Below are 23,506 nucleotides of genomic sequence, written 5' to 3'. Positions count from 1 at the left end.
TCAAAATTGTGATTTAAAATGTGCTTTTAGTAACTTACATGTCTCTAAACAATAGTGCTACAAACCCAGTGAACATGTAACATCTTATATTCACAGTATGTCTTCACTGTTTATCACCAGGTCACGTGGTGAAATCACTAATGAAAAAAAGAGTGTGTGCATTATTTAAAGTGACCATTACTGCATGTCCGCTATGTGATCAAGGGCAGCTCCTGCCCGAAACGCGTCGTGCCTACCTTAACCTGTGGATGGATAATAAACTTCATCTGTAACACTCGAAGAGCAGCGTGGTGGTCCGTGATTTTTCTGTGGTCCGAACCTTTGCCAGCAGAAACTGACCCATATATATATATATATGTCTCGGTTTTTCCAACCGATACACGGTTTGATGATTCTGGAAGGGTAATTGTTGTGTTGATATTTACATATTATCCACTACAAGATGGCGCCCGTATTCGATCTAGGGTTTGTCCTTCACCTATGTCTGCTACCACTAGGAGGGTTTAAAATGATATCATGTGCCTAGTGTCATTGACATTGATGAAGGCTGACGCCGAAACGCATTTGTTTGTTGACTTTTTCAAATTAAACTGAGACCTCTGTGAAATCTACCACCTCCGGAGTGCTGTTGTTCCTTTCGAGTATGGGGGCCTTGAGCGTATATATATATATATATATATATATATATATATATATATATATATATATATATATATATGTATCCTTCTGCATTTGACATCTGGGAAAGCCTTTCTGTTAGAGAGCATTGTGTAAAATAAAACCCCAAGCCTTATTCTAAAAGAGAGAGTCCTTGCATTTTGTAAAATAAACTCCTTTTTTAAAGGTGTTGTTTGGTTTGTGTTAAAGTCTTTTGCTTCGCCGAGCGGTGAGCCATCGTGTGGGAGCTGTATTATCTGAGAGGCGCAAGCAAGACACCGCCGCAGCTCTTCCCGGAGCTGCGGGGCAGCCACCCCTCAAGTATGCACGATCCCAAGGAAGCGCAATTTAATTAATACCCTACTGGGCCAGGCCCATACCTAAAGGGGAAACTGCACATTTGTGGCCTGTGGTGACCCCTTGAGAAGGGAGTCGCCACCATTGTGAAGCAAATGTGTGAGGGGAGCTGCAGGAGCAGCACAGAATCCTCCATCAAAGAATTGGAAAGTCCCCACAGTAAGTTGCTGGTGATCTAATTCACAAACTTTTCTTCTACAGCTTGGACAGCTGAAGATTAGGACTACACCCAGATGTGAGAGGCTTAATATGAGTTATCATATTGGTGACATCCTCTAGGAGTTTAAGGGGTTAATTGCAGAGGTGTGCATTTACACTAATGAGGTCCCTCAGGGGCAACGTTTCACATGCCTTGTTTTATGCATAATGTGATTATTGAAATTATGTTGCTACCATGCATGACAGGGTGTCTGATTATAATTGCATAGTCATGAAATTATAAATGTGATGCCCTTTAGAGGATGAGTTTGAATTACGTTACTCAGGCCAGCAGGTATTATAAGTACACCACACTCCCAGTCATGCTTAGACATTTATTTTTCCAAATGCTTTAGTTGAATAAGGAGACTGTGATCAAAGTTCGTATGCTTTATTGTCAGTATTTGGTGATCTCGATCAGGGTTATATGTAACTATTGCAGGTGTTCCTATTATGAAATGTTTGTTGAAATATTGTGGTGGGCAGCTCCTTGTTTGGTGCCAGTGGTAAGGGCCCTCACTCCAAGTTATGGTCAACCAGTGCATTTAGGAACCAGATAAAGTCTATACATGCAAGTTGGTATACTAGACACCCCTCCTGTGGGAGGGGTGTAATTGTTTACGCAATGTATGTCATCAAGGAGTGTTTCCGTCAGCTAATGTATATTTGTAAATTGTTGCATAGTATTTAGGATTGTGTGTGTAATAAATGTGCTTTTCTTTTTTCTAATGAAAAGCACAAACTGCACAGTCATTCATTGAATGTTATTATTGCGTATCTGTGAATGGGAATTACTAGCCCACATCACCTCTTTAGAGTAGGCCTTGGATTCCTCTGCAACGCTACCCTGTGAGAGTCAAGCACTACAATGGGGTGTTTGGTCCTAGTGGAGGGCAAATGTAGACCAATTACTTGTGTGGGCCGCACAGCTAATGCCTCATTTTCCAACAGTAAGTGAGTGTGATAGGAATGTGTTGTTATGCATCTGAATTGGCCATTGGCCTTGGTATACTGAAGGTAGTTTTTGGATGAAGAGACATCCACAGAAAAATACTGACACTAGCATACTTCAGGCAATTCTTATGATCACAGGTACCTGTGACAATTCTGGCATACTGGAGTTTGTTTTTAGCATGATGCTTACCCATGGTAAAGTACAGCTACTGGCATGCTGAAGTAAATTCTTATCAAAAGGGAGGACAACTGTAGCACATGGTAAAATTGTGTCCCTGACAAAGTAGAGAGATTTTTTGACATAAGGGCAGCTCATGGTATATGCATGGCATTAATAGCAAAATTCTGGCTTAGATATATTGTATGTAATATTGCCATTTGAGAATTCCAGTGAAAGAATGGTCGTCCAGGCACAATGAAGGTAATGTTTGACATTTTGAAAAAATTGTATCAACTCCTGGGGGGCGCCAGATTTCATTGGCTTCGCAATCAACACACAGTGCCCACACCACAATTACTCAATACATGTTTTTAAAGGGTAAGAAACCGATTTATTGTCGCTTCCCTAGACAGCGTTACTTTGTGTCCATTATTTTATATCTTTTTTATATTTTCAAAACAGTCATGACAGAAGAAAGACAATAAATTCAAATATTTACAAGGCTAAATAAACTTTGTACATGCATTAAGGATGAACATCATTTACACATTAGAAAACATTTCGACATCAAGCATTGCAAAAAAATGATAATAGTTTTATCACAAACAACGATTTTTACAAACAATTAATGAGGGAAACTAAGTTTGGGGAGAAAAATAATATAAGTAACTCAATAACTTATAAACATTTGAATACTGGACCAGCCGGTCCTAGTATTTTTAAATTGGTGATTTATTTCTCCCAAACAACACTGCCGACGCGTTTCAAGACCAGGCGCAAAGCCACTGGTCTGTCATCAGGGCTGTATATCTTTTGTATCTGCAAGATGCAAAGACATTGTTTTACTTAACCTATAATGTGGATTCCTTATGTCCTACAGTAGCTACAAACAGTTCTAAGCTACATACCAAATTTGTTTTGAAGGAGGACTTCGTGAAGGGTCTTGTGGTGGTCCTGTTGCTAATTAATGTGGCCGAACAGAGATGCCTAAAAAGATTTTTTGGAGTGTGTTTAGGTTGCAATATTTATCCGTTCGTTTCGTTAGATACAAGAACAGCTGAAAAGTGGGGGGGGGGGGAGGGGGAGGGAGCGTACCTTGTTCTCCCGAAGATACATAAGAGCCTGCTAGAGTGCTCCGGACGTCCTATCGTTTCGGGCTGTGATTCCTGTTTAGAGCCGATAGCGCAATATGTAAACATTTTTCTAAAGCCGTTCTTGTGTCAGGTCAAATCTTATTTGCGTGACACAACCGGCTTTTTGAACAAAGTCGAAGGTACCAGCTTTGATCCGCAATCACAAATTATGGTTACAATGGATGTCACGTCCTTGTATACCGAAATGCCCCAGGAAGAAGCCCTAGAGGTCATGCAGCTATGTCTGGACCTAAGAGAAAGACCACATCGGGTTCCTACTGCCTTTATTTTAGAACTGGCAGCAATAGCACTGAAGAGAAATTATTTTACCTTCAACTGCCAGTTCTACATGCAAGTGAAGGGCACCGCCATGGGATGATAAAATTGCAACCTAAACACACTCTAAAAAATCTTTTTAGGCATCTCTGTTCAGCCACATTAATTAGCAACAGGACCACCACAAGACCCTTCACGAAGTCCTCCTTCAAAACAAATTTGGTATGTAGCTTAGAACTGTTTGTAGCTACTGTAGGAAATAAGGAATCCACATTATAGGTTAAGTAAAACAATGTCTTTGCATCTTGCAGATACAAAAGATATACAGCCCTGATGACAGACCAGTGACTTTGCGCCTGGTCTTGAAACGCGTCGGCAGTGTTGTTTGGGAGAAATAAATCACCAATTTAAAAATACTAGGACCGGCTGGTCCAGTATTCAAATGTTTATAAGTTATTGAGTTACTTATATTCTTTTTCTCCCAAACTTAGTTTCTCTCATTAATTGTTTGTAAAAATCGTTGTTTGTGATAAAACTATTATCATTTTTTTGTAATGCTTGATGTCGAAATGTTTTCTAATGTGTAAATAATGTTCGTCCTTAATGTATGTACAAAGTTTATTTAGCCTTGTAAATATTTGAATTTATTGTCTTTCTTCTGTCATGACTTTTTTGAAAACATAAAAAAGATATAAAATAATGGACACAAAGTAACGCTGTCTAGGGAAGCGACAATAAATCGGTTTCTTACCCTTTAAAAACATGTATTGAGTAATTGTGGTGTGGGCACTGTGTGTTGATTGCGATTTATATAGGGTCTAGCCCCCACCACGTAAAGGACCTAACCCCTGTTGTTCACAGATTTCATTGGCTTGGCACACCTAAAAGGACTTAGGGGCCAGATGTACAACGGATATTTAAGACCCGTTTACGTATGTATAAATCCTTTTGGCCATGTACAAACCCTATTTTGTGAGTCCCAAAAATGTGTGACTCACAAAATAGTGTTTTGCAACTCACTATTAGGAAGGTGTGTTCCCTTCCTAATAGCGACCCCAAATGCCATGTATGACTGTTTTGAAACCGCAATTGCAGTTGCAAAACAGTAGCAGTTTACCACCCTTCACAGAAGGGTGGTAAATCAATCGCAAACGGGATGGGGTCTCCAGGGGACCCCTTCCCCTTTGTGACTGGCTCTTAAAGTATTTTTCAATGAAGACGAATCCTTCAAAAATTGCAGTCCTCAAAGCGTGTGACGATCCACTACGCGGGCAGCACAACGGCGTCAGTCTGTCTGCTGTTAGCCACAAAAGGACGCCCGGCTGGGTGTCCTTGTGAGTATCTCGTTTTCCTTTTCCTCCTTCACCCACTGTTGGCACGTACACCTCACGCAGCTGCACATTCTACCTGTCAGATGACCCAAAATCCATAGGTCCTGATGAGACCCAAGATCATGTATAGGGTTGAAACGTCGTCGACAACAAAAGAAGCGAACCATTAACAGCGCGTATTATTGTATATAGCGGCTGTATATTATGTATTGAGTTGCTAAATGGTGACTTTTTTAAATACCTTGGAAACCTTGTAAAATACTGTCACATTTATGTCACTAATATTTTAGGTTCCTATTTCTCACTGGGGACACTACACACATTTTTCTTTTTCATTGTATATAGAATTTTGTTTGTATAATATAAAATATGAATTTATCAAACTAAAACCATAGGTGTATGTGGTTTCTTCGCCCTCTGACATCATTTTAACCCTTCCATTGCAATTGTGCACCTAATTATCTATATTGATTCTATTATTCCACAGGAACCACTGTTTCTGACAATAATCCAAATACAACTAAGCAATACATTTGACTGATTAATTAATTGCTGAAAAGTATTAGGAATTGTGGTACCTGTACAATATAGGCAGAAGAATCATAAATCAAGCTTCTTGAGTCAATCCCTCAAGAGACTCTATCTTTGGTACTGTTAGATCCCTGTCTCTCTAGGACACAGAGAGACCCTGCAGGTCACTACTAGATCTCTCTGCAGCAGTAACATTGAAGACTAAAGGATTCCCCTGATGCAGCAGGTCACTGTGGCTGCGCTACAAGGCCTGAGTTACTGGGAGTCTCTCCTAAACTCGATTAGACATCAACGATGAGACAACGTATGAAGATCTGCAACACTGTGTTGCTGAAATCAGCAGCTGGAAGAATGTCAGTTGGATGTTTCAACCTAAAAAGCAAACTCTCCAACACCATCATTAGAGGTACTCCACCTGAACCACTTGATCAGGCTCCACGCCTAAGCACAATGTTAACAACTTGATGGTAAAATTAGATTGGGAATTGAATATGAGAGTCCAGATAGGTGAAGCAGTACAAAGCTTTTTCTTTCAGCCTCCTCATCTGCGGGTGATATTTCATATTATCCCCACTCAGTATCAGTGGATTATGGTAAATTCCTTGGTTCAAAGCGCATTATACAAACAGCCTCCATTGCCTAATCAACTCTGGCCCTTGCTGAAATATCAGGTTGCACAGTTATTAGAATTCTATGTTTTGCTGCAGTTACTGCATACTCTGCATTTTTCCATAGGTACATTTCAGGTCAGGACTGGTGAAGTTCTAAGAGAGCCGCTAAAGTCAACAATTCTACAGGCCATTCACCAGTTTCATGTTTAGAGGCAGTTAGAGGTAATTATCACACTTGGTAAGGTCTGAACTCTGAGGTAATGGTTTTCACCCTGTTCAATCAAACCCTGAACTCATTATATATATATATATATATATATATATATATATATATATATATATATATATATATATATATATATATAATTTTAAGTGCAACACTTGAAAGTCGGAGTTTAATTAATGCAGCTTTAATCAACCTATACTGCCTTCCTTTATGCATCTATATACCTTCCATGTACTTATGGATCTATATATTACGTTTCTTCTAATTCAGCATATCCAATGCACTACCCTATTTCTCACCCTATACCTCTCTCAATATATCCTCTGCCTCAACTCTCCCATTCACCCCAAGCCACTACTATGATCACCAAAATAACCTTTTCTAGAATCTTCCTTACTCTACCCCTCCTTCCATCTTCTCATACCTCTTTTACTATTCCGATCCCCAAAACAAACCTTTCTAAACCCCTCTCTCTGACTCTTTCCCCTCCACCTCCCTTTTACTCATCTTTACTAATCCTTTATGGGTTCCGAAGTAGCGTGCTACTCGCCGAAAAGCCCTTCAACACCTCTTCAGGGGTAGCAAACGCTATATAAATGTATACCTTTTCCCCTCTCCTATCCCTCTGCTATCCTTCTCAATCCAAATAGCAGACTAACATATCCACCATTCAAATTATTTTCCTGTCACTACTAATTCACCACTAATACGTTATGGGTTCCGGAGTAGCATGCTACTGGCTGAAAAAGCACTTAAACACCCCATCAGCATATCCAATGGACTACCCTATTTCTCACCCTATACCTCTCTCAATATATCCTCTGCCTCAACTCTCCCATTCACCCAAGCCACTACTATGATCACCAAAATAACCCTTTCTAGACTCTTCCTTACTCTACCCCTCCTTCCATCATCTCATACCTCTTTTACTATTCCGATCCCCCAAAACAAACCTTTCGAAACCCCTCCCTCTGACTCTTCACCCTCCACCTCCCTTTTACTTATCTTTACTAATCCTTTATGGGTTCCGAAGTAGCGTGCTACTCGCCGAAAAGCCCTTCAACACCTCTTCAAGGGTAGCAAACGCTGTATAAATGTATACCTTTTCCCCTCTCCTATCCCTCTGCTATCCTTCTCAATCCAAATAACTGACTAACATATCACCATTCAAATTACTTTCCTGTCACTACTAATTCACCACTAATACTTTATGGGTTCCAGAGTAGCATGCTACTGGCTAAAAAAGCACTTAAACTCCCATCAGGGGTAGCATGAGCTATTTAAATGCAAACTGTTTCCCTCTATCACTCCACTATCCTTCTCAATCCACATAACTTACTAACATTTCCACCTCTCAAATTACTTTCATATGTCACTGTACTAATTCACCACTAATGCTTTATGAAAAAGTGCTGAAAAAGCACTTTAACACCGCATCAGGGGTAGCAAGCGCTATATATAAACAACCCTTTTTCCCTCTTGTATCCCTCCACTATCCTTCTTAATCTAAATAATTGACTAACATATCCACCACTCAAATTACTTTCGTATTTCACTATACTAATTCACCCCTAATCCTTTATAGGTTCCGGAGTAGCGTGCTACTTGCTGAAAAAGCGCGTTGATGCCTCTTTAAGGGTAGTAAGCGCTATATAAATGCAATTTCAATACATTACAATCCTGGCTACTCATAATGAGCACCTTCGCAGAGATCTGTGTGCAAGACTCAAAATCTGGTGGTAAATGTAATCCTTGCAATCCAAGGTGTCTGAAAGTTTGATCAAAATTCAAAAAAAGCAGAGGACAGGCCTAAGTTCAAAATGCTATTTCTGAGACAAAAAATATGAAAAAAGAAGGGGCCAAGATATATGATTCTTAAAATTCACCCAGTGGTCCATACCAGACAACTGCACTCTTGCAGGAAAAAGTGTACTATTCACAATTAAGTGCAAGGGACAGAGAAAGGGAAGAAGGGCGACCTCCTAATAGGCCCCAGATACAATCTTTTGCTAGGGGATATTAGGCAGGAGACCAACTATCTCACATCCCATTCTATCATCAAATCCCTCCTTAATTATTAGCTTTAATAAACAATTACACTTTCTACTTTCTGACTGGTATACAATAATGCACATCAGCACAGGGGAGACCCAATATTTATTGTGTGCTATATAAATGTATCCCAATCATCCATCCTCGTATTCATCTCTCAAAATTATCTCCTTATAACCCCTTCTGCCTCTGGAGCCAGAGATGGTCTAAATGTCCGACTTTGTTCATTGGTAAAGACGTTTTGGAGCAAAAAATCTCATAAACCTGAAAAGAAGCTGGTGAAAGCAACACAAATACACGAAAAGACGTGTTGCATGTTGCATCAAAGAGAAAGTTTATTGAAATGAACAAACGAGGCAGCAGGGTTAAAAAGGAAAACTGTCCCCTCACCCTGAATAAGAAATGTTCAGTAGTGGATAGAAAAGCAGCCACACAGCAAATGTTTAAATATTGAAGGCCCTTGAACTCTTTTTCACAATATCTTCCAGTGAAATTAATGCATTGATGTCACTGTACTTTCAAATGATATTACATTACACAGTAACTCTGTGTGTTTGGCTATAAAACGTAATGGCATCCATGAACAGAGCGCCGTCTTTTAGCAGCAAATGCTCGAAAACCGAAGAGGCCACCAGCTCTGCACAAGGATGCTCTTTTTCAAGGTGAAAACTGAAAAGGGCGCTCTTATTAAAAGAGTTGTATACAAGGGCTCTGCAATTCGTGTGTGGATGAAGGGCCAAGCAAATTCGAAAAGTGTAGTAATTCTGACGCGCTCCAATGGCTGGAATCCTTTTCTCGCTGTTCCATTGGCTGGGTCCGCAATCTTCAGCTCCTCCTCTAAATGCATTACTTCTCATGCACCTGCCGTTTCGAACTGACCGGTTTGCCATCAACTAAGTCCTCTGTAATCGTTATGACCCGTGTTTTCCTGTTAGGGTCTGAAAAACAAAATATAGAACAAATGAGAGCTGTTCAATCTGAGATGCTGTGACAGTAGTGTATGCGTCACACGCGGGTTCTCAAATCTGATGTCTATTTGGTTTGCTCCCTGTAAGTTAAACAGACCCAGCCCTGCTGCCAGTGAGTTGCCTATTGTATCAACATGGTCTGGTGTAACAGTAAATGATGCCAGTGAAATTTCTAAATTTTACGTTCTGTTAAATTCCCCAAAATTCCTGAAATTTGCATTATAAGATTTGGTTTAGTTTTTTCCTTCCAGAAAGCCGATTCCTGTAGAAAATGTCTGGTGTCAGCATCTCGGCTTGCTTTTATGTATATGAAAACAGCCCAACAACACGTTTCACACTTAAACCATCATTTTTTTTTTAATTTACATGAACTGGAATGTTGTGACAAAGTTATGCAAATTCTCACTCTCCTAGAATGAATGTCCCCAGGTCACAACTTTGTGGCACTCCTTGAAAAGTGAATTGACTCTTTTACCTCAATGAGATGCGATCTGCCCTCTCGCTTGTCAGATAATCTTTCCATTCCCCAGTCAGTCTTGAAAACAAAGAAGTTAGAGCAAAGAAAAAGCTAGCAAGACTTACTTTGACATTCGCCAAATTTCAAGTGGATTGTTTAGCACTATCCAGTTTACTCTGTGCAGAGCGGTCTCTTTGGGGAATGCCAACTGAAGCTGGGTCTTTACAAGGGGCAGTGGCCCTATATGCCCTTCTGGCGATCAGTCCGGGACCATAAGGAGAATGGCTCAAATAAAACCAGAACAAGGCCTGCAGTGAAAGTGTGTTTCCAACTAATCACCTTGAAGGTTCCATGTAAGAACAGATCATGACTGAGGTGTCTCGTGCGAACCGTGTGTCAGTTCCCTGTGTGACAGAGTAGGGCTGCTGTAGGAGAGAAGCAGTCCCGGTTCTGGTATTTTTTCAATTGGGGGGCAATGAAGAAGCTTCGGTGGGCCATGAAGATGAATGGGTACTGCCCAAAAAACAACAAAGTATTTAATCAATCTGATATTTTACCCTAAAGTACCCTATATCAATATTGCTATTCATTAAAAAACGATAAGGGGGAGCCTACAGGGCTGCTCACCCCTGTAAAACATTAAGGTGGAAAACGCTTGCTTTTGAGTTCTGAATGCCCTTGGGTAGGCCAGGGTATTCCTTGGGTGGGCCCCAGTCCGGCCCTGTGGCTCACCATCTAGAACTGGGCCTGGGGAGAAGGGGGGTGGGGGGCTTTCGACAGACGACGACAAGGGAAAATTATTGATGTATTTAATTTTCCCTTGGGTCGTCGAATCCCCCCTCCCCCAACCTAGCCTCACCACTCTTACCTGCACGGGCCGCACCTGGCTGTAGGTCAGCTCTTGGGTCCCTTTGCAGAGTTCCGAATTGGAATATCAGGGTTGCTGCAGGGCAGGATTGATCTCCATTGGTAGAGTCAAGTGCGGGTCACACTACAGAGAGTGCATCCGTCGCGAGCCGAGCTTCACGTGTACAGCTTGTCAGTGCTTTCGAAATACAAGAGATGTAGCTAAGAATTCAGGTGCACTTGCAGAGCTGTTTGCAGATTTCAGCAGCATCTGATAATATAAGATAACAAATGCACTGCAGAATCCAACTCAGCGCTGTGACTGGTATAGACTGTGCGATGGGGTCAGAGCCTGCTTATTGTGACGGTGGGGTTCAAATGTATGGGCCCTGGGCGTCGCAAGAGAGCATTTACCTTTGGAAGAGGAACCGGTGCCAGAGCCGTAGCCTGTAGACGCGCTGGTGCCGCCAGAACCACTGCGTCCTCCTGAGCCAGAGTCCTGCTGAGGTTTAGCTTGTGGGACCTGTGAGGACCTGAATCCAGAGACACATTTAATTCTATTGTCCTAAGTAAAGAGCCTTATGAATGAATGAATGAGTTCTTTACTGCTTGAGTAACAAAAATCATTGCAATTAAAATATCTTAATAATAGGACAGTATACAAAAACATCATCACCTTCCTAAAGTTAATAAAAACCTGTATAAGAGTAAAGAGCCTTATAACAATGTCTTTCTTGAGGATAGAAGGAATTGCAAGTTCCATCACAGCGAGTAATAGAAAAGGTTCAAAATTAGGTTGCGTGGTATAAAAATGCTCCTGCAATGTCACTGACAAGGCACAAAACACTTAGGGGCAGATTTATGTTGGTAATGCGCCACGTTTGCGTCACGCAACTGCGGCGTAAACGTGGCGCATCCCTATGACCCATTTACAACGTGACGCATCTAGGCAGATGCGTCACGTTGTAAAGCCCGGCGCCACTTGTGGGCGTTCCGGCGCAGGGTGGGCGTTCCGGGGCAGATGCGCCTCGCAAAAGTGGCTGAGTGAAATCTATAAGATTTCACTCAGTCACTTTCAGGCCAATGCTGCGTCAAAACCCTGCGCCTGCTTGAAGCAGGCGTAAGGCTTGACACAGAATTGGAAAGATAAGGCACCCCCGAGCCTTGCTGGAGCTGAGTCGCGCTTGCGACGCAACTCCAGCAATGCGCCACCATTACGGCACAGATGCGTCACGCATCTGTGCCGTTTTCGCATTGTAAATGTGGCGCACCATGGAGTTGCTGAGCTGGCGCAGAGCCGGCACAGCACCGCCAAAGTCGTAATCTGTCCCTTGAACACTTCCATGACTTTAAAATCCCAGTATACAAAATCCCAAGATACTTATCTGTTCTTATGTGTGCATGTATACTAGTATGAAAATAGTAAAATGCAATAAGTCCTTAGCAACCATTTAAGTCCCTAGCCATATATCGCACTTAACAAAATCAGTTATGGGACAACACGCACTGCGTTAGGCATAATTTAAAAAGATTCCTTAAAAATTGCTTCATTTCATCTATTAGCATTGTACCTGAGATGCTGTGTTGACCTCAATCAAGACAGTTATTTATGCACTAATTGTCTCCCACTTAGACAATGCGAACGCCTTATATTTTAGGCCCCCTCCCCTCCCCCCCCCCCCCCCAATATCTTGTACAGCGTCTTCAGGCATAAAATAGCAGCTAAGCTACTGCTCCGAATCCTAAAAACTATATCCATCAGCAACCACTTAAAAAATGTACATTTGATGCCAGTGCCTAAATACATCATATTTAAAGCAATCTGTCTAACACACAAACATCTGACAAATGTAGGGCCAAGCTATATACGAAAAAATGACCTTCTATGCTCCTCACTCTTCATCTTCTTGGAATAACCAGAATCAAATGACCTAGACAAGGTGGAAGGGCTTTCTCTTGCACGTCAGCTAAGATGTGGAACTCCCTCCCTCTGCAGATTAGGGAAAACCTCAACTACAATCTTTTGAGGAAAGAGCCTAAAGCTTGGCTCTTTAATCTTCCATAATTCTTGGCAAGTAGCCACCACTCCCTTATGCTATAATCGTTATTCAGCATCAGGACACGCTTTGGGTAGTTGTTCATTCTCTAGAAATTGTCATTGATTCATTCATTCATTCACCTAGGAGCCTTTATTCGGTAATTTATGGCCTGATTTACAGGTAGATTCATCAAGCCGAAATTGGCTCGCAAAGGGCCAGATTCTGAGAATCTGGCCCTTTGGCAGCGCTATTTCTGCATTTGGGATTCATCATCCCAAATGCATAAATCGCATTTCTAGAAATCACAAAATTGTGAATAATTGCATTTAAGGAATCTTAATTTGAGATTCCTTAAATGCAATTCATGAAACATTTTAAAATTGCGAATTTGCAATCTGGGGCCGCTATTTACCGCGAAGTCTAACTACGTGGTAAATAGCAAAAACTTAGAAAAATGCACTTTAGTGCATTTTTCGAAGTTATATATTACACACACACATGTCCTTGGGACATATATGTGCGCAACATCAGTGTACATTACCATTTCTGGGGTGCATCAGGGTGTCCTTTGGACACCCTGGCACCCTTGAAATTGCGGCACATTTGCGATTAGCTAATTGCTAATCGCAAATAAGGAATGACTCCCCATTCAATCCTGTGGACCTTTAGGCCCATAGGAATGGATGGGAAAGCCATTCCTTATTTGCGATTAGCAATTAGCTAATCGCTAATAAGGAAGCAGTAGAAATCGCTAAAAATATTGCGATTTCTACATGAATCCCGTTTTGCGAGTCTTTAATAGCGATTTCTTAAAAATCGCTATTAAGGACTCGCAAAACATGACAATGATGAATCTGGGGGTTAGAGTTTGGCAGATGAGTTACTCCATCACAAATGTGATAGATTATATAACACCCTCCTTAATAAAAGTGCATTATATCCTACGGTACTTGTAATAATGCACATGGACTATCCGTTACTATTGCGCTTAGCTAAGGGCAAAGAAGAAATTCTTTGGTGGAGCTTGCTGCCACTTCCTTACCCCGCTGAGCCTTCGAGCAGATGCTGGTAGGTGGCAATCTCCTGCTCCAGCCGGCTCTTGATGTCCAGGAGTTGGTTGTACTCATCACTCTGGTGCTCTGTCTGTGCCCTGAGTTCGACCAGCTGCTCCTCAATGATGCTGATCTTGGCTTGCAGCTCTCCCAGCTGAGAGCAATAGCGTCCCTCTGTCTCAGCCAAGTTCATCTCCAGGGAACTTTTCTGTCAAATCAACAAAACACTGCACAGTTAGTAAGTTGAAGGCAACACTCTCTGAACTAAGTCTACAAACATTGTTTTTTTTGTTCAGTCATATCATTGCTGGTTAGCCTCCCCCTGACTCTGCCTTTGGTACCAGCTTTTTATAGTGAATTGTCACTGAAGCTTATGAAATTCAGTGAATTTTAGTTGGGTTAATCCATTTATTGGCTCTGTATAAACAATTTTGGAGAGATTCAAATGATACTGATCCAACTGCCATCCACTGATACAATATGGTCAATGGAAATGAACCTAGGCCTGGGAGAGATCCAACAAGAAGGAGGAGGAATAGAGGGAAAGATGGAGACCACAATGATACAAAAGTGTCCAAAAATGGAGGACAGGAGTTTGGATTCATGTTGGCTGTTATTCTTCGAAACACACAGGGCACAATTATTAAAGCCAAGTGTGTGCACAAATGGCAACATTTATTATTTAAAGGAATTCACAAAAGTGAGCCGGCACTCGAAAATCAGTTTACCCAGATATATGGTTACACCATTATGGTGCAATATTACACATGGATAAAGCTTATTATTTGGGTGGGGAGCGAATTCAGATCATGGATACCATGAAAAAATTTGAGAACACTGACTAGCTTGCGAGTTTATGGATATTTGCACACTTTTCCCCCCAACACATTCCCACCCTGAAAATGATTGTAGATTTAATTATGTCAAGGGTAGGAGTTAATCCTTCTGCAGAGTAGGAAAGGGGTGGTGAAGAATAATTGCTGGAGATTTTTTTTACAATTGCATCAATCATTATTTTGATTACATAACTGGAAATAGATTCCTATTGTGTTATCACACAACAATATTAGGTTTCTTAAGAGTGGAGATGCCTTTTGAGCTGTGAATCTTTTCTTACCATTGTCATTTGTGACTGCAGCTCTATCTCTAGCGATTGTAAGGTCCGTCGCAGTTCTGACACCTCGCTTTTGGTTGATTGCACTTGCTCTACCCCAGTTGAGATCTGTTGTTTCAGCTCAGAACTCTGAAAGACAAATGAGGGAGAGTTGATGGGGTCTTCTTGGTTTTGTTTTTTGCAATCATCATGGTGGATAGATGAGTCCTCACCCTTTGGTTGAATCCTTCTTCTGCCCTCTTACGATTCTCCTCTGCCAATTTTTCATATTGCTCCCTTGTCTTTGTCAGGAGGTCAAGGAGGTTTATGCCTGGAACAGCTTTCATCTCAACATTGACATCTCCTTGAGTATCACTTTGGTGACCCTTCAACTCCTGCAAAGAGTAAACAAGACACTCCCTTAATTTTCATACAAGAGATGTAAACAAATAGAAGATCAACTTTAGAAACTGAGACTTGTTGAAAAATATTTTGATTCTAATACTGCAATTTTAATAGGTGTTGTTACTGATTGTCAAGAAAAGTAGTGTAAGTTACTCAACAACTAAGTAATATTCAACATTTTAGCGTAAATCAAACAGTTCACAACTGGATTCTCCAACATTGATATATGATCTATGCCAGATTGCAGCATATCCTCATAACACACATTAGCGTACATGTAATCTAAATAGTCATTGGATAGCCTGTAAACATGGCATGGACTCAGCCTTAGTGTTGGCCTATACTATATGTAAACATTTGGTGCCTTTCACTGGCCTCTAAAAGATTGGTACTGAAAATATTGGTGTTATGGCTTTATTCCATATTCATCACTTCCAGGACCATCTGAAACACGTCTATCTCTTACTTCTTCATGGTTCTTCTTGAGTGCTGCCAGATCTTCAGTCAGGCTCTCCACTTGTGACTCGAAGTCAGATTTGGCCAGGGTCAGCTCGTCCATAACCCGACGCAATCCATTGGTGTCAGTCTCCACACTCTGGCGCAGCATCAGTTCATTCTCATACCTAGAAACATATTAAGCTTTAGGTCTTTTGTTCAAACATGTTCTATCTATTCTCTTAGCTATTGCCTGGTCATATTCACGCTAGTGGTGAAGATACATGTGGTGCAACAAGCTTTACCCATCTCACCCAAACATGGTGTCAGCTACAATAGAATACACATAGAACGAGCCTTAGTGTAAGTGAGCTGAACAGCCATTGAGTATTATTCGGGGCAGAAATCCCAAGACTTTCTCCAGGCACACTTCAGAAACTTCATTCGGAGTCGCCCCCTAAATCTCTTATTGGCCATAATAGCGAATTATGACATATACCATAATTTCTTAAGCCGAATATTTAAAAAGAATAACAGTATTTTTTTATTAAATTGATTTTACTGGTACAGGTTTAAATTTGCGATGACACCAACATTATGACCGACTAATTTGGTCATTCATGACATCTGCACCAACATTATTACCGACTAATTTGGTCATTCATGACATCTGCACCAACATTAGGACCGACTAATTTGGTCATTCATGACATCTGCACCAACATTATGACCGACTAATTTGGTCAGTCATTTAAAATGTTGTTTTTGCACTTAACATGTACTGCAAACATTGGTGCCAAATTGCACCAGCATCATTGCAAACTATTCTGTCTGGAAATATAGCTGTAGTGGGACCAGTGCAAACACATCACTCCGCTACTAGAGTTACCTCGTTTTCTCTCAAGTGTAGGGCATAAACATCTGTCCCACCTCCTTTCCCACGTTGCAGTAATTAAACTCCTTAAAAAACCTCCAAAAACATGCTGCACTTTAAGGAAGTATGTTCATCTCATAGAACATTGAAGGCCTTGTGTAAGCAGTGGGCATGTTGGAGGGGAGGTCCCATGGGTTCATGCTCTGCTGATGTCATCAGCCGCTTATACTGTGTTAAATTAATAGGCACACTGCGGGGGCAATTTCTCTACATTAAAATGATCTTTCTAAATGTAAGGCCTTTAGCGAGAAGCTAACACTGCCAATGCTCACTTTCTTAAGAACAGTGTCAGTAAAGTGAAGACATTACCATAGCTGTTCACCTGTGCCTTCCATGCTTCGAGAGAAGCTGCCAGTATAGGTCCATAGCAACAGTGAGTTGTCTGCTATAGGGGGCCACAGCTTTGAGTGTGCTAGGAGGCATCAATGTTTCTTTACTGTCCACGTTGCCTGAGTTGGAAGGGTGCTGAGGTGAACCATATGTTTTACTCACTTGAGTTTGAAGTCCTCAGCAGCCAGCCTGGCATTATCGACCTGCAGGACGATGGTGGCATTGGCCACTTGGGCAGCTAAGATCTGCAAGTACAAGATGGCAGAAGAAAGAGTTAAGGCCTGTGTGTTTATAGAATATTGCGTTAACGTGGACTGCATGCTGGGCCACGTTATTCACAATAGGAATTACAATAATAAATTTTCCTGTTGACTAAGTGGTGTCTGCCAAATCTGTAAGTGCTGAGCTACTGAGAAAGCTTACCGCTTAAAGTGCTGAGAGTCACACTGAACTAGAAACATGAAAACAATAGCATCTGAATACGCTATCAATACAACCTGTTATTATAGTGAACATTGCCAGAAAACAAAATATCACTTCAGTGTTCTCAAGTCTAGTCCACATGAAGTCCCCATTTTGGATACCATTTAGAAAAATCAAATTTCATGTTTCTCCAGTGGGTACTTAGATCTCTGTATTACATTTTGTAACCATAGATTTCTGATTCCTTCCTCTGCTGCTCATCACCTGTAAATTAGTAAGGAATTTAGCATAGTGAAACCAGCTGCAAAGTTCTGTACACAGAGTGACTTCCTTGGTCTATTAGAAAAGAAAAATAGCTGCCTCATAAGGATTTTTGGGCTACAAGTTTAAAGGCTTTTTGCTGTCAAACTGGGCAATTTGCGAACACAAAATGGCTTTTTCTAACGTATCAAAGGCAACTTGCGATCCCGTAACACATTACCGAATCACAATTTGGGTTTGCACCGTAATAACAATTCGGTATTTTGAAGGGGTTGCCGTCCCTTCCAAATACCAAATTGAACTGCAATATATTAATGTTTTCGGACTGAAATGTTTTCGCAAAAATTCATACTTTACCACCATCTCAAAATTGGTGGTAACTCATTTGCAAATGGGAAGGGGTCCCCTGGTGACCCCTTTTCCTTTTAGAATGTTTAAAACAATATTTTTTAAGGGCAGGCAGTGTTCCCACAGACCACTGCCTGCTCTTAAAAAATAAAAATGAAACATATTTATTTTTATTTTTAAATGCAATCTATTTTCCTTTAAGAAAAACGGACTACATTTGAAAACAATGATTATTGTATTTAAATCCAATCACATACCTGGTGGTTTGCTGACCCCAGCAGGCCACCACCCCTGTGAATGCAGCAAATTCTAGTGGGTCACAGATTGTGACCTAACTCATCTATATTCATGAGGTATGTCGAATTGAGTTCCACTACAAATCGGTAATTTGCAAAACAACCTATTAGTATGTAGGCTTAACAAATTACCGCACATGGTTGCAAAGAAACTGGTAGGAAATTGAAACCAGTTGTACGTAATTTGATCAATTAAGTGTGAAGATTATTATTATTATTATTATTATTATTATTATATAAAATGTATACCGCGCTCAGTTACCCGGGGGCATCCCGGCGCTGTAGACACAAGAAGGAAAGCTCAACTCAGTCACTACACCGGAAACAGATGGGTCTTCAAGAGTTTCCTAAAGTGCAAGATGTTGGGCTCTGAACGAATCTTGGGCAAGGAGTTCCACAGTGCCGCCACTTGCACTGAAAAACGCCGGCCCCCAGAGCGAGCTCTTTTTACTCTAGCTGTATTGATACTAGAGAACCCCACACTGCCCTGAAGAAGTTGCTGGAATATTGAGCAACGAAACATGTTGGCACTAAGGAAATGAATATGGTATGCAAGTTGACCATTTTTAATTGGAAGGGTTTGCAGCATTGGAATAAAGTTGGATAGGCAGCAAACCTTACCTGATTTCTATATATTTTTTTGCGAACCGAAATCACTGGTTCCTTTTGGGGTTCTAGGTGCATATATATGTAGTGCACATATTGGTTTTTGGTCACTATTATTGCACCTCACCAATTCTTTATTATTTATGGACATTGCATAGTTTTGGTTTTCTTTCTTTACACACTACACAGAGAGAGAGTGGCTGATGATGAGAAGTGGGTAGACTGGTAATCGCTAGCCAGGAACCCCCTCGGGTGTTGCTACCGTGAGGCACTCTCTCTCTACTCACTAATTTTTTCATAGTGGGTTATGGCCTGTTGAGACACATTTTTTATTTAGAAACATATACCTTGACCTAAGGGATTAATGTTAAGTTAAACACCCATGAGATTTGAAATATTACGACATATTCAATCCCTCCAGGAGGTCTTATATATAGGTGTTGTGAATGGGTAAGGCTCCACATTTTTGTTATTGAGTTGAGTGGGGGTCGGCCTTACCTTTTATCCCCCAACATCCTATTGATTGACTAGTACGTACATCTAACCCTTACAATTGTTTAAACTGAGTTTGAATGAAAGCTGCTGAGATTAATTTACATTCATTTTGTATCACAAAGTAATTACATAATATATTTTGATTGCAATTTAGGCATGTAAACAAGTTTAATTTCCTTCTAAATGCTTCTACAAACTAAAGCAGTCTGACTGCAAAAGGCAAGTAAATATAGCCCTAATGAGGCTTAACGAGGTCTGATGACCAGACTCTCTCTCCGGACTTGATGAACAACTCTTTTCTGGGCCACCCTCAGGGGCATATTACCAACGTTTAGCGATATTTATCACTAACGATGCTTAGCAACGAATTTTTTAACGCTAAGCATTGCCGGAAATTATCTCAGAGCTAACTTGCTTTTAGCAAGGTTTATCTCAGAAGTGATAAAAATACTCGCGCTAACTGCCAATTGAGAGATTATCGCTGGAAAACCAACGATAATCTCTCGAAGTTCGGCGTTAGCTTGATGATAGAGGCTCACAAACTTAGCCATGATATCCACCTGCCATATGATATCATGGCTAAGTCAGGAAAATACCAGGTGTAAAAAAAGTAGTGCTAACCGCGGTTAGCGCTGCTTTTTTTTATCACTAACAGGGTTAGCAAAATCCTTGATAATAGGAGAAATGTCGCTGAACAACATTTCTCCTATTATTTTTCTCTGGAACGCCCCCTTTGCATCTCATTAGAGATGCAAGGGGAAGCGTAGAGAAAAAGGGTGCTAACATGCGAATTTGCGTGTTAGCACCCTGTTGCTGATAGGGAGATAATTTTATCTCCGCTTTCTTAGCTTTTAAAGCCAAAAAAGCGGAGATAAATCCCTTGATAATATGCCCCTCAGTTTCCAGTGCTACAAGGAACATTCAAGTGTGCGAAGCTGCTGCAAGAACAATTCTCCCAAAGACTGTTACTTAGGAGCACGGGGTTGGGAACAAAGGATGTTGCGATTTCTGAGATTATTATTCCATAGAAACTGCAACGACCCGAGAAACAGCTTTCTGTCGTAATGGGTTGTTCTTGGGCTCACCAATTAGTCATGTTCAGAGTCATGGGGAGATGTTATTAGGTTTTGTGTTACTCTTTATAACTCTAACTTCATAATGCAAATGGGACATTTCCACAAGGAAAACGTGTGATTTGAGGCTGTGTGTGTCAGTAAGTTAGGCTGTTGTAAGAATTTGCACTCCAGTATGATTTGGCCTCAGGCTAAACCGGGGTGCTGCAAGATCAGAGGAGAAAACATACTGTACAGAATATGATTTTACATCTAGTCATTCTCAGAAAATGGTTCCTGTGCTTCAAAGTTGCCTACTCGTATTCCCATGCCAGGAAATACATTGATGTTTTCTGCCTTAACTTATCTCTAGAATCATACTTTTCTATCATAATATGAATGTCTATCTGTTTAACTGCATGACATGTTTTACAGCTTCTATACTGTGTTTATGCTCTTTTCTACATAAAGTAGGTCTGTTAACTGATTGTAGTGTATGACCAAATGTTTAGAGCAATTTGCAACAATTTAGTGACCTATGCCTAAGAAATGTAAGAACATAAAAATACCAAGACCATTGCTTTAGCTCTACACATTTGCTTTCAAACTATGTGGTATTTTTTAGAGCCCAGACATTATTACTAGATTTTATCTTACAGTTCAGAGAAGAAAGGTTAGGGAGCAAAATGTTTAAGCACACTTGTAGGAGAGGTACTGGGAGCCACACATATGAACTCGGGTATAGTTTGGGTTATAGCCTTTAAGATAGGGTACACACATGGTAGCGAACATTGGCCTAATTACTTGTGATATCGACTATTGTTTATGCTTAAATCTCTTTTTACACTTTGGTGTGTCTGTCGAGAATGATGATAATACATTATTTTCAATTTTTATAAAGTGGTAAGGTTATAAATAGAAAAAACGTCTGTGAGACAAAGAAGTACATAGAGAAACTGATCAAAGAACTTGGATAAGGCCCACTCCGAAAGATGGAGAAGGAGAGAAAGAAGTTATTGTTGATTGGCGAGATCATTGACTAAAACAAGGAATACCGTGGTATGATACCTTACCTTAGTTTGCAGATCTGCGATTTGTGTGAAATATTTACTGTAGTCCTTTTCTCCCGCAGCTGGTCCTTGCTTTGCGTACCACTCTTTGATTTTACGCTCAAGTTCGGCGTTGGCAGCCTCTAGTTGCCTGACCTTGTCCAAGTAAGCAGCCAGGCGGTCGTTGAGGTTCTGCATGGTCTCCTTCTCCCCGGCAGAGAGAAGGCCCTCACCATGTCCTTGACTGGCATGACTCCACTGGTCCCCATGGCTAGCCTGACCCCATTGGCTAGCCTGACCCCATTGCCCCCACTGGCCCTCATGGCTAGCCTGACCCCATTGGCCCCACTGACCCTCATGGTCACTGCCAACAAACCCACCACCAACACCACCACCAAAGTTACCTCCGACACCACCAACCAAGCCCATTCCAGCACCACCAGCATAGCCCCCGAAAGAACCCCCAGCATGGCTACCCTGACTAGCACCCAGCCTACCACCAGTATTCTGAGAAGTAACACTACGAGAGGATATGCCTCCAATGCCCTGACTAGCACCCTGTCTACCACCAGTATTCTGGGAAGTAACACTAGGAGAGGATATGCCCCCAATGCCCTGACTAGCACCCTGTCTCCCACCAGTATTCTGGGAAGTAACACTAGGAGAGGATATGCTCCCAGTACTGTTGCGTAAGCTTGCCATGCTGTACTATCGTTGGTGCACCAGCTCAAGAAAGGCAGCAGAGGTGGTGACTGGCTGCTGGGGAAATGGTTACTCCTTATATACAAATTGGAGAGGGTGTGCCCGCTCACTAAGTACTATTTCCCATGTCAATGTGCAGTGTTTAACAACTTATTCTTTCTCACTCTTTAAAAGATCAATTATACTCATTAATAATCATCTTTGTTTCTTTTCCATGAACCCGCTGCCCTAGGGGTGTTTGTTCTGTCAGGATGGGAGAAGGGCGGAGTACAGAATCATTTTCAGAGAAATGCACTTTTCAGGATTTGATGCAAGAGCTGCAAAAGTGTTGATTGCTCTTCTGGCTCCCATGTGCTCCTTTCTGCAGCCACCCAACCTTCCGCACATCCAGGCAGGTCAGGGTGACCAGATTCTGATAACTAAAAACATGTACACACCAAAGACATAGCAGAAGGACTACTCACAAACATAGAATTCAAACATTAAGTGCAACTTTGACCATGTGCCTTTATCCACCAAAATGCTAGGGGTAGCAGACGTGACATCATATAACTACCATTCGATCCTGTAACATCATAGGAAATGATGCTATATAAACTTTAGTATAGTAAGAACTGCAGGAGTAAATCATATACCCATGTAAGACCAGGGTATATTTGAAAACAATTGATAATGTCCCATAGGAGTCACCTAAAACAACAGCTGCATACAGTACATCAAATTCGAATCACAACAAATCAATATCAGGGGTGGGCGGCCAGCTACGCTCCGTGCACGGAGTGTGCTTAGTGCCGCCTACTCCGCATTTTGCGGAGCTGGCAGAGCCAGGCGGCACTACGCACGCTCCGCAGACGGAGCGTAGCTGGCCGCCACCCGCCTCCCTCCCGCCCTCCCTAAATACTTTCAAATAAAGGAATGCAATAATTTAAAAAGCACTTACCTTGCCGCCGCTGCCCGCCGCGTCCCCGGGGCTCGTTATCTTCCGTCTTCCGTCTTCTTCAGTAATGCGCATGCGCGGGCGGCCGCGCATGCGCATTTTCACGAGAAAATGCGCATGCGCGGCCGCCCGCGCATGCGCATTACTAAAGAAGACGGAAGATAGCGAGCCCCGGGGACGCGGCGGGCAGCGGCGGCAAGGTAAGTGCTTTTTAAATTATTTCATTCCTTTATTTTAAAGTATTTAGGGAGGGCGGGAGGGAGGCGGGTGGCGGGGCTGGCGGCCAGTGGTT

General features: G+C 41.5%; 1 protein-coding gene across 1 annotated transcript; it reads right to left on the bottom strand.

The window, feature by feature from the left end:
• Positions 1-8,796: 8,796 nt before the first annotated feature.
• Positions 8,797-22,329, bottom strand: LOC147668151 (keratin, type I cytoskeletal 12-like). The gene is made up of 8 exons (XM_086948744.1): positions 21,600-22,329; positions 17,208-17,290; positions 15,813-15,969; positions 15,175-15,336; positions 14,966-15,091; positions 13,839-14,056; positions 11,172-11,290; positions 8,797-9,424 (listed from the first exon to the last, which is right to left on the bottom strand). Exons 1-8 carry the CDS (start codon positions 22,275-22,277, stop codon positions 9,333-9,335), a joined length of 1,635 nt encoding a protein of 544 aa, XP_086804870.1. The 5' UTR covers positions 22,278-22,329; the 3' UTR covers positions 8,797-9,332.
• Positions 22,330-23,506: the final 1,177 nt, after the last annotated feature.

This window comes from Lissotriton vulgaris, unplaced genomic scaffold, assembly GCF_964263255.1.
Source record: "Lissotriton vulgaris unplaced genomic scaffold, aLisVul1.2 SCAFFOLD_1904, whole genome shotgun sequence".
NCBI classification, from domain to species: Eukaryota; Metazoa; Chordata; class Amphibia; order Caudata; family Salamandridae; genus Lissotriton; species Lissotriton vulgaris.
This window is presented reverse-complemented; position numbering and strand designations above follow the sequence as displayed.

Bases quoted from the DNA above. Each gene is read 5' to 3' on its own strand.
- LOC147668151 (XM_086948744.1), bottom strand. From the start codon at position 22,277: ATGGCAAGCTTACGCAACAGTACTGGGAGCATATCCTCTCCTAGTGTT. The intron at 17,291-21,599 runs GTAAGGTATCAT...TTGTACTTGCAG, and splicing joins TCGCAGATCTGCAAACTAAG to ATCTTAGCTGCCCAAGTGGC. The intron at 15,337-15,812 runs GTAAGAGATAGA...TACTCTTTGCAG, and splicing joins TCAAGAAGAACCATGAAGAA to GAGTTGAAGGGTCACCAAAG.